Consider the following 12,881-nt stretch of genomic DNA (forward strand, 5'->3'; position numbering starts at 1 on the left):
TTAATTTAGGCAATGATCTAATCTCATTCATTATTAATAAATCATTTTATCTTTATTATTTTTATCACTTTCAAAAATCACAATAAAATGTGATCAAATCTTGAAAAATTTATGAAGTTTGAATTCTAATTTATTGCAAAAAATGTAATCTGTGAATTAATAAAATGTTAAATGATAGTTTATGGTATATAAATATTTGTATATGAAAATAGTTACCTTTTCTTTCTTTTTTAAAATTAAACCACACAGAGGACTTCCACTGTCTTAGTATTTAAAAATTCCCTTTTGTTGTTTTGTATTAGATAGTGGGTTGTGGTTACAGGCCCTTATTTGACTCATTATTTACATGATGTTTGTAAATGCCTCTCTTCTTTCAAAGAGTGATAGTGAACGGTGTATCTTAGATTAAGCATTTCTTTTGAGGGAAAGAGCTGTTACATATTTGGTGAAAAAGTCAATTAATTAAGACCATGTAATAGTATAGTTCTAAAGTTCCTAAACTGTTATGATGTCATCATACAAAAAACCAAAATTTTTTCAAAGTAGTTAGATAGGATCAAATACCAACCACATCAGTGCTAAAAAAAACTATCCAGGTTTAAAAATTCTTTCAGGAGCCATTATTAAACACTGGCCAAAATTAATATTGACTATGTATATTAGTATCAAACCTAAAGTAACAATAACCACTGGACATTTTTGAGCTTCATTTTCCATCTTTAAATGGAGATAATAAAAATAATATGGATGCTTCAATCGGAATGTGCTGTGAGAGCAATAAAGATGAACTGGTCTAGCATGCTATTCACATTAACCATAAATACCGTATTAAATAAGAAATAGATTAAATAGAGTATGTTGGCAAAGGAAAACCACAAAGTGCTATACAAATGAAGTGCTATATAAATATTAGTTATTATTATTAACATCATTAGAAGTAAAAGTAATTAGTAATATGCAATGTAGTATGATGAGGCAGTAAATTTTTCAGAGTGCTACTCTTTTAAATGGAAGTATTATATACAAAAATAATATACTTATCGCTTAACTATATATTTAGTCCACTTCTCTTTTTACAATCATTTTTCAGTTTTACTTCTGTGTTCTTGAAAATTTTTATCCTACATGTCAAACAATGTATCTTGAAATCTGGTGCAAAAAGAACAGGTGTATGCTGGGGACATGGACACACACACACACACACACACACACACACACACAAATATACTTCAGTCTTCCTCTTCAGAAATTGTTCTAAAACCAAAAGAACCCAGGAAAGAAAGAATAGGATACTTAAATGCCTCCACTCAAACAGAAATATTTCTAACTCTTTTTAAATAAAATGTTTCTTAAAAAAAAAATACATGTTCTTCTGAAAGCATTATAATTCTGCTCTTTTTTGACACATTTCTTTAGAGACAATCAAATACTCATAAAGCGATGATTGGCAATATAAAGCAGATAACTTGTAAGGTTGGAGATAACTGCTAATTATTATAGTGATTTGAAATTAGAACTCAGAATTTTCAAAGCGAGCTTACACATATTCACTACTTAATTTAGAGGAAGAAAAATAATAATAACCATTAAATAGAGTGAAGCAATATCTATTTTTGAAATATATGCTGTGGAAAAGAATTGCTTAATAATTTTACAACAACAGAAAGGTTGGCTAAGACAGTCTACCCTACACCAATCTACCCTCTTTTCACAACATACTTTTCTGCTTGCTTCATGCAAAAACCACAGTCTGCCAGAGTCAGTTTATTACCTCCATATTGGGGAAACCTAAAAGCATAAAAGTTTAATGAAATTCATAATAGAGTACAAGAAAAAAAAATCACCTGAAATTCTGCCAAGTTAATTAAAAAATAGTTTTGTTTATTCTTTCTGGGAATAAGCAGCTTGTTCAAAATATAAAAATACTAATTCCCTAGGAGGGGGTTAATTTTCATGTTAAAAAAGTTAAAACAAGCTAGCAATTAGCTTCTCTTTTAGTGTTCAATTAAATTTTAAAATCTTTGGGAGAGATACAACACTCATTTACATATATACTCTTATTGGGGGCTTTTTCCAACACTTTCTAAGTTCTTGTAGTTGGGCTAACAATCAAATTAACAAGAGAAAATGTCCAAAGTTTATTATAAGAATGCACATTTGGGAGTGCCCTAAGAATGAGACCCAAAGAGTCATTGCGCAGTTGAGGTATTTTATGCCCCTATAGACAAAGGAGGCAGGGAAAAGTTGGGGTGGGAGGGCAGGAAGGCAAATCATAGGTTGCTGAGAAGGGCGTAACACAGGTAGCAAATGAATTCCTGCTAGGCAACCAATAGGTCCCTAGGGAGGGCGGGTATGTAGCTAACAGGACCCTGCTTTGATGCTTCCTATCTAATGCCAGGGTGAATATACTGATTCCCTTCCTGGAGTGGACCCTTCCATCTGAATCTCCAATGCCGGCTAAGGGGAGGGTCAAAGGTTCTTCCTGAGTTTTTGGTTTCTTAATGACCAGCTTAAAATCAATATCCCAAAAGGCACAGTTTGGATGGCAAAACTTTGCTCCCTTTCACTCACAAATCTAATCATTTTAGCAGACTTCAGAATATATGCTACATTTACCCCAACTAGAATTTTTAAAGTTTCAAGCTGCAAAGGAACTTCAGATTGGTTTTAAATTATAACTGAAAAGATGCTAATACTGTCTGTATACTTATGTTCACAAATTTATCCCCCTTCCTCCAGATGGCTGTCTATTTTTTCCACTAAATCCGAACAACAATGCAGGTAATACTTTAATTTGAGGATAGTTCTCGTGGCAAAAATCTCCCAAATTCCTAGGAAAAGTTTTGTTGCACATCATACATGTTATAAAAATTAAAATACCAGTATCAAAGTACAAATTAAACAGAAAACTTGAGCCAAAGTGAGATTCAAGATATATGAAGTCAGGTATCTTAACATTCTCCTATAATAAATTCTAAAAGCAGCTTAGTACGTTCCTGTGATTTCTAGATTAGTAAAACCTAAGAAATGAGTAGCCTATGGTGTCATAAAGAGAAATTCAAATACAATCTCTAGGTCCCCATATATTTCCTTTATAAGCCTAGACAATGAAAAGAGGGAAAGTTAGGAAGAAACAGATACTGTTAAAGAGACATTTTTACAGTGCAGCAAGGTGCCAAAAATCTCCCATAAATTAGTTCATTACTACTACAGGAACTAAAACCAGAATTCAAATTTGAAGCAGTTGTAACAAAGTTTTATTTACAACAATAAATCAAGATTTTTTGAGCCTTTGATACACACAGATACACAGACACAGACACACACACACACACACACACACACACACACACCAACGATTGGTGGTTCAAAGATAACTGATATGATTCCCCTGCACGAAATTCAAAATTAAGATTTAGTCCTGGTTCACATCATTTATCTATTATAACAATATGCCCCCAGTAAAAGCCGATTCACCTCAACACCTCCTGGCTTTCTCCAAACCTTTACCTCTTTCTCAATATATTTGCTTACTTCACAGGGAAAATTTGGTCTTCAACCTTCTGAATCCTCAAAGCTATGAAATTTTCAAACCTATGAAAGACAATATAAAAACAAACAGCAAACAACCAAAAATTCTGGCTGTGATTCCATAATTTCCTTAAGCTTCACTGAAAGCTAAACTTGAAAAACAACACATGACTGCTATCCATACACCTCAACCGTTCAATTTCAATCAGTTACAACAAAGCTTTTCTCCATCAGAACACTGAATTTGAAGTTCCAGTCATCCTGGACTTCAAATGATCAAATTTAGCAGATTCACCAAGGCCTCTGCGATATCTAACACTGTCAGTCACTGTCCTCTCTCTGTCATTGGAAAACCATTTTCTGTTGGTTACCCTGTCAATGCTCATCAGTGTGGTCTGCTTGACCCACTGGTCCCTCATCTTCCCTCACACCACATGGCAATAACGTCTGTTTTCACTGCTTCATCTCCCCTGTATGCCGATTTCTTAAATCTACAACTCTTCCTTTCAGTAAGTTCAGAACTAAACAGATATTGTTCCCCACTATTTACTTCCTCAGGGAAAGCTATCACTATCCACCTAGTTGTCTCCACCAGAAAGACAGGAATCATCCGAGGCTGAGTCCTCACACTCCACAGAGGGTCAGTCACCGAGTCTAGTAGATGCTCTGGCTTCTGACCACAATCAGTGCTTTGGTTCAGGCCTTCCTACCACTTGCAAATGACCTGTTTTGTTTCCCCATCTCTTGGGTGCTTCTCTAATTCTTCTATACTTCTACCAGGATGATTTTTCTAAACTGCTGATTTTATTGAGTAACACTTCTGCTTAAAACCTATCATCAATTGACCCACTAGACAAAGTCCATATTTGTTAGTATGGCAGACAGAGCTTTCTCTAGTTTAACACCTACCTAGCTCTACAACCTTATTGCTCCATTTCCTATGCTCTGGCTACAACAAACTGCATATAGCTCCCCAGACGGGCCAGGTCTCTGTGACTTAGCTCATGCTGCTCGTTTTCTCATTTCCTGGAATGGGCTTCTCTCCTGGTCCACCTTCTTGGTGGATGTCACCTCTTTCTTTGAGCTTCAGCTCAAGTATTACATCATGTATGAAACGCCTTTTAGACTCTCCCAACAGAATTTACCTCTCCCTCCTTTGTTTCTCCAGTATGACCCTTATCTTCTAATACTACCTCCATGGTACATTATCAACTTCTCCAGCACCACTGAATTATTCCCACCAGCAAATAAATATGCTTCAGTATTGTCCATCTAATATTCCCTCCAGCTCCTGTTTCTCTGCTCCTCGGTCAAAATTTCTTAAAAAGAATGGCCTGTACAGTCTGCTTTATTGGTTCCCATTCTGTCTTCAACCCACTTCAGCTGTGCTTTTGTCTCTGCCACTTACTGAAATAGCACTCATCCAGGTAACCAAAGGACATCATCTTGCCAAACATAATGGTCAATTTTCTGTCCTCATTTGACTCATTCTCTAGGAAGTATGCGACAGTTTATCACTCTTCTTTCTTAAATACTCTTCTCCAGGTTTCCCTAATATACCTTCTCCTGGTATTTAGATATACTTTCCCTCCCGGGTGATCTGATCCAATTTGACCGATTAAAACACGACTTTGACCTGACTTCTCCCCTGAGCTCAAGACTCATATATCCAATTGCCCACTTCATAGCTACATTCATACTCAAAATTCCACTCCTAAAAATTGCTCCTTCCACTCCAGTATCCCTCATCTCATTAAAAAGCACTACCAGCATCTGGCAATTGCTGAAAGTAACAACACAGAAGTTATTCCTAATTCCTTTTTCACTTACATCACATTCAATCCGTCACCAAGTCATGTTGAATCAATTTACAAACAAATCCCAAGTCTGTCCAATGCCTGCATCTTTATTATTACCATTGCTAATTTAATTAAACAAGGAGGCCATTAGACTGACGCTCAAGTACTCGTAAAATCTTTAAAATGCCTCAGTTTATCTTGTATCACTAATTAAAACAACATCCTAACTCCATCCTGAAGGGTAGCAGGATATGCTACCCAAAATATGCCTCTTTAGTATAAGGATTATTTTGAGAAACTGCAGTTCTGGAAACAGAAAAATTACCCCTTTGTAAGGAAAATTTACATGGGAGGGGGGAGTCCGTAGGAGGGAAGAGCTATTACCAGAGGTAACTTTTTCACCTGAGAGACTTACATGCACAGCAGGGCAACCTTTGTTTACCAAACATTTTCTCTTCTCACCTTTCCAAGCACTAGCTTCCCACCTGTGAAGGGTCCCCCACACCCTTATCCGTTTCCTTGCTGGGGATGGTACTACCTGGCAACCTTTGGAATCTTTCGTCTTGTGTGGCTCCCGTATGTACATAATTATATTTTTTACACTGTTAATTGTTTATGTCAATTTAATTCTTAGATGGGCCACAGATCCTAAAAGGGTACAGGGGAATTTCTTCCTCCTCTGCTATACCATGCTTACAAGGCCCTTTAAAAAGCATGCATGATCTCCTGATCACCTCTCCAACCCTGTCCACGAAACACTGCCTCCTCTTGCTTGCTCACTATCCTAATCCAGCACAGTGGTCTCTTTTCCTGCTCCTTGAGCACGCCAGTTTGATTTCTAGATGAGGACTTTTGCAGGCCAGGACTAGCTTCTCAAGTGTTTCTCTCAGAGAGGCCTTCAATGATGAGCCTTTGAGGGTAGTCTCTTCCCAGTCATTCTTTGTCCCAGGGGCCTACGTTATTTTCTTCATAACACTTGCTGTCTGAAATTATCTGATTTATTTCCTTTTTTATTGTTTGTCTCCCTACAATAAAATTTTCTTATTCATTGTTATGTCCCAGGTGCACGCGTGTACACACACACACACACACACACACACACACAAATACTTGGTAGGCACTCAATAAATATTTGTTTAAAGAATGTTAATGAAAAAAGAAATGCATCTTCAATAATATAAAAATCTGGCTGGGACTTAGGAAAGAAAAAACTTAGGTATCTGGTGAAAATTTATTATGGATGTGACAGATGAGAAACTACATAAATATACTCTGCTCTTAAGATGAAAGACTTTTGCTAATGGTGCCAAGACCAGTCAATAGTCTTTTCAATAAATGGTACTCGGACAACTAGATAGCCACATGCAATGGAATGTAATTAAAACTCTACAATACATCGCATAAAAAATTAACTCAAAATAATCAATCACAGATTTAAATGTAAGAGTAAACATCATAAAAATCTTAGGAAACCACAGTGAAGTAAATCTTTGGGACCTAGGGCTAGCAATTGTTTCTTATATCCGACACCAAAAGCACAAGGAACAAAAGAAAAAATAAATTGAACTTGATAAAAATTAAAACCTTTTTGTTTTAATGAATACCATCAAGAAAGTGAGAACACAACACATAAAACGGATAAAACATTTACAAATCACCTATCTAACAAGAGACTTGTGTCCAGAATCTATTAAAAATTCTTAAAATTGAACAATAAAAAGACAATTTTTTTTAAAGAATGGGCAAAGGATTTGAACAGACATTTCTCCAAACAAAATATACAAATGGCACATTAAAAATGCTCAACATCATTAGTCATTAGGGAAATGCAAATCAAAATCACAAGACACCAGTTCCCACCCACTATGACAGCTATAATAAAGAAGACAGGAAGTACAAGTGTTGCAGAGGATGAGGAGAAACTGGAACCCTTCTTCACTGCTGGTGGAATTATAAAATGGGGCAGCCACTTTGGAAAACAGTTTGCTAGCTTCTCAAAATGTTAAACAGACTTAGCATATGACCCAAGAATTCCAAAGAAATGAAAACATATTCATTGCAGCATTATTCATAATAGCCGAAAAGTGGAAGCAACTAAAGACACTAGTAAAATTAATCTTTCCAGACCTTGATTAATTTCCAAATACATCACATTTTCAAATAGCATCTATTCTTTTGACAAGTAATAGGGATGCAAAGATGAAGAACATGATCCTCAGCTCTCAGGGAGTTTCCAGATTTGCAAGGGACGTTCTCCATTAGAGCTTTGCTAAATGTGTGCAGAACACTTTACTCTGGATATTCAGATCACATTACCAAAGAAGGGTATACAGTATATTTGTTAAAATGAAGAAACAACTCTGAATTGTTAGTCAGAGAATAAACCATTTTTGACTCTAGTTTCATATACTACGCATACTTAGGAAGATTAGCAATCTTGGAGCTATAATCATTACAGCCATCATTGCTATCAGGACCAAGTTTCCTGAACATCTGCAGTCCAAGTCACAATACAGCATGTCTTTCTTCCATCTTCCTTCCCCTTGTCTATATTTCATATCCTGTTGCTTTGTGATAATTAGGTAAAAAAGTGATGGGTTTTGACTGATACGGAACAACTCCGTGATGGGGTAAATCTGGTGTTTTCTGACGTTTCCTCCCTAAGATGCCCCATGTAGAAAGAGACAGCAGCCTACTTTCTTCTGTATTCCAAGTGCCTGCAACATAGCAGGAGTAGGTGTTTACTGAATAAAAAAAGAGTCCCACTACATTGCCATTATCTAAAGCAGTCTTTGAACATACCAACACCATTCTAACTCTTTCCCATCGGGATGTCTCACCCTTTTACTTTGTGACACATATAATTATATTTGATAAATGAACTTGCTTGTAAAAGGAAGAAAGCTGCTGTTGAAAGCATGTCAGATATAATTTAGTTGAAACTGTTTAATATTGAAGAGTTTTTTAATATACTACTATGCTTAGACTAACTTTGGGATCTTGGGCAAATTACTTAACCTCAATAAGCTCAGCTTTCTTCTTTCTAATTCTGAATAACAATAATATGTAACGTGTCTCTCAGGACTGTCACATAGTTAAATGGGAAAAGAAGCGTGAAACATTGGTATAATAATCAAAAGCGTTATCAGCACAATGCAGCATTGTTACGTGTGCAGCTTGCAAGCATTCAAGGGTTACACAATTTACTCAGCATACACCCACTGAAACCGTGTTAGTGTCTCTTACCAATTAAATATCTTGGAATATTCTTCTCAGAGAATGAAATGGCCTTGCTGGTCCTTTACTGAAACCATATCCCAATCGCTTAATATTCTTAAACCTACAAAAATATGAAGCTACTTGCTAAATTCTCAGGTCCCAGTATTATAATTCCTTGATAAATTCAAGCTCAAATAAGGAAAATACATCTCAAATTAACTTTGGTAAAAGTTCTATTAAAAACTATGAATGGTGTGTTTTAATTCTTTGGTGCATCACAATGAAACTATAGTTTTAAAGTTATCTTCCTGGTAATAAAATCTACTTACCTTTGCAGCACTGGCTCGCATCACCTCCTAAAAGAAATACAATAAGTAAAGAAATATTAATAATAATTTAATTTTAATAAGATATCAACTCTTTTCAACACAGTCAGTTATTAATATTTTAATAACCAAAATCAACATTTGGGAGAGTTTCTTAATCTATGACCCTGTAGTTATCACTCTATATTGCTTCCAATAAGTTGAAAAAAGTTTAAAGAGACCCAATGACACGTTCTTGGTAAATCTAACTTGTCAAAACAAAAGGCACTGGGTGGGTAAGAAGGCGAAGGGATTAGAAAGTGCAAATTGGTAGTCACAGAATAGTCATGGGATGTAAAGTACAGTATGGGGAATAGAATCAATGATGTTGTAAAGCCTATGTAGGGTGTCAGATGGACACTGGACTTATCAGGAGGATCACTTCATAGATTATATAAAAGCCTAACCACTGCGCTGTACACCTGAAACTAATATAAAATAATATTGAATGACAACTACCGTGTTTCCCTGAAAATAAGACCTAACTGGAAACTAAGCCCTAGCATGATTTTTCAGGATGACATCCCCTGAACATAAGCCCTAATGTGTCTTTTGGAGCAAAAAATTAACATAAGACCTGGTCTTATTTTCGGGGAAACACGGTATAAACATATACATATATATATATGTATTACATACACACACACACACACAAATATGTATATGTATATATATATATATCCGTCATGGGATGTACAGTACAGCATAGAGAATATAGTCAATGGTATAGTAACAGCTATATACAATATCAGAGAGGTAGTAGACTCGGTGGGGTTATCACTTTGTGAGGGGTATAAATGTCTAATCAGTCTGTTGTTTTGTACACCTAAAACTAATAATAAAACTAAATTAAATTTTAAAAAATCATCTCAGGTTAGAATGCTAAAAAACAAAATAACAAACAAAAAGCACTGACAAATAAGACTCTGTAGGGCCTACATGTAACTGTCTCAGGAAAAACTTGTTTCCTCAATAAATTTAGCATAAATACTAAAATTCTATACCAGAGCACTAACATGTCTAAAAGACATACCTGAATTAATTGAAGCATGTAATTATCTCCATAAATAATATACCCATGAATATAATTCCCATATTAATAATATATTTCATAGGAAATCTAATAACACTACTGAATGGTAATATATATGTCCAGTATTGAAGGAGCTATAGAAAGGAACTGCCTAGAATTCATGGGACAACGCCAAGAAAAGATCAATTTTGAAAAAAACAACTGGCAAAGGTTAACATATAATTGATGACTTGAAAATCTGCTGCTAAGGAGACACAAAAAAGCCCAGTTAAGGTGAACCATCATATATCATCAGCCTAATGTGGAGTTTAGAAAAAAAGAGAACTGAAAAAGAGGAACATCAATTTTTTATCCAGAAATTTCTAAGGGCCAGATACTATGTCTGAAGAACGTTAGTAATCCAATCACTAAAACGAGACAGTAAAACTGACTGTGGACATGGAATTCTGATTTCCTGGCCTGAATCTCTCAGCTCCCGTGTGCACCATCTGTGTGACCTTGGCAATATTGCTTTATCTCTGTAAATCAACTCTGTCTTCTGTAAAACGGGTAATACCAGCACCCACATTATGATAGGTTTATGGATAAAATACAATGAACATGAAGAGCACTTAGCACAGAATTCATTACATCAGTTATTACTCATCACTAAATAAATGTTATCACCAATTATCATTATAAGGTGCAATCTCCTGTGGAGTAAAGAAAATTAACCTTTTTCAAAACTGGAATACAGCATTTTTAAACCCATCTAATCCCTATTCCTTTGACTCTGCTTAACTACCAACAGTGTGAATAACCTGGGCTTCAGGTTAATTTTAGAAACGGTCAGTGGTCCTGAGTGCCTAGGCCGCGGGAGAGGTATGCCTTTCATAGTAAGACTTTTTTTAAGTTTATAACTTTTTGTAGGATTGATTACGTTTAATAGGTATCCCAAATTCTGAGCAACTTTGGATGCACTGATAAGATCAAATTTCTGCATCTGAAAACTTAGAATGAGTTGAGTTATGTTGTAAAGATATGTCCACCTGTGAGGGCTTATATGGGTTGCAGTATGCCTTTTAGGTATTGCTGTAACATCAACATACAGTCAAGTCTTTTAACTGTAAAACAAATTACTTATGACTAAATGGTAAAGCTACTAAAAAAAGGGAATCTATTTTTTTGTATCCTTTACTCATTAATGAATAAACACCTATTAAATACCTGCTGAACTGAATTTGTTATGTAATTCACACCCTAAACTGCACTATATTTTATTAGAAAAACATTTCTATTGTGGTTACAAAGAAAAAGGTATCTCTAGTAATATAATCTTCTGTAATACAGAAGTAACAGTCTTTTCTATTAGACTTCTATATAGAAGACCATTGATACAGTTCTTAATAGACTCAGTAACAACCCAACAAAAAAAAGAATTTGGGGCTATTATAGGAAACAAGACAAAAGGCATTGTGACAAAAGATGGGAATCCAGTCAACCTAAATGCTCGCAAAATATAAAAAGAATGGAGCTGCCATGACAATAAAGATGACATTGTTTTTATTCCCATATATCCTATATACATCTGAACAAAAACACATCGTGATAGCATCTGAAAATAAAGTTCAGTGAATTATCTCAAAACAAGACAAAAAGGTTTTTTAAAAACCACAGCAAATAGACAAAGCTTTCATTTCCAAAGGCGGCTTCAATCTACCTCAATTGCAAAACAAACATATTCTCTAAATAATTTTTAAAAAAGTTAATGTTAAATAAAATAATGATTCTAAAGGAAATAAGTTTTTCTCTTACAATAATCAATTTACTTCTCCCTTGTCTTTGATTTTGTATCTTAAAAAGTTTTTCTGATTTTATTTTTCCTCCTTTACATCTACTTTCTTTTGTTCTTAATACCCTTTCACTTTTCTGAGGATGACAGTTATATAACAAGATATGAAAGATGTAAGACCAAAGTGATTCCAGGGTGTTAAGCTACACACTGTAAAGACTGACAGAATGTAGGAAACTTGTTTTTATATATCTATCTGTAATTGCTCTTAAGTCTGTATATGAAGTCATTCTGCCATGCAACATTTTGGACACGTTTTTCCTTGTGAAGAAATATTTTTCTTATTTTTCTAATTTTTAAAACTCAATATCTATTCATACGTCCTTTCAAGACGTAATACCATGCATTATTCAATTATTTCAAAATGTTAAAATATAAAGAATTACAACACTAAAATAAATTAATTTATAGCTGTATGTTCTAAAATTTATACTGAGAAATATAAAAAAAATTCATCCATATTCCTAACTAAACCTAAACCCAGAGCCTGAGTGTGATCTGTGCTGTGGTATACCTTAAAATCTCTAACTTTCTTTTTTAAATTCAAGTTTACTGGGGTGACAATGGTTAGTAAAATTACATAGGTTTCAGGTGTACAATTCTGTAATACATCATCTATAAATCACATTGTATGTTCACCACCTCACAGTCAGTTCTTCTTCCTTCACTATATATTTGATCCTGTTTACCCTCATCTACCAACCGCACTCTCTATCTTTCAAAGAAAGAAAAGGAGAAATAAAGAAAGTATAATCAGAACCAAAGATGTCTCAATGTAGTTCCTCGTATGTTTGGTTTAAAACTAGTCTCAAAAAACACAAAAAAAACACCACCACCTGGTTAAGATTCCTATCAAAGGAGGGAAAGAGGTAATATTTATTAAGTGCCAGGCACTGTGGCAAAAGCTGAGAACACAGCAAGGTACACGCCTGCACAGTTCCTGTCTTCAAGACACTCAAGACTAACTAACTAGAAGAACTATTATGGTCACAGGGCATATATATTTTTAAGGATGTTTAAGCTTCGCAGTACATTTTATCACTTACCTTTAGAAAGATTTGAGTCGTTCATCACGGACAGAATACTACACTACTTTTAACCAA

The 12,881-nt window shown here is 34.8% G+C and overlaps 1 protein-coding gene across 13 annotated transcripts in view; it reads right to left on the reverse strand.

Moving 5' to 3' along the window:
* Positions 1 to 12,881, reverse strand: part of AHI1 (Abelson helper integration site 1) — a 170,077-nt gene that overhangs the window by 92,074 nt on the left and 65,122 nt on the right. For all 13 annotated transcript variants that reach the window (XR_012496754.1, XR_012496755.1, XM_019732750.2 and 10 more), the window contains one exon: positions 8,879 to 8,905. Coding sequence is in view for 11 of the 13 variants with exons in the window: in XM_019732750.2 (XP_019588309.2) it covers positions 8,879 to 8,905 (27 nt within the window). In the remaining 2 variants the exon portion in view is untranslated. The remainder of the gene's footprint in view (positions 1 to 8,878; positions 8,906 to 12,881) is intronic.

Source organism: Rhinolophus sinicus, linkage group LG05, assembly GCF_036562045.2.
Source record: "Rhinolophus sinicus isolate RSC01 linkage group LG05, ASM3656204v1, whole genome shotgun sequence".
In the NCBI taxonomy this organism is placed as follows: domain Eukaryota; kingdom Metazoa; phylum Chordata; class Mammalia; order Chiroptera; family Rhinolophidae; genus Rhinolophus; species Rhinolophus sinicus.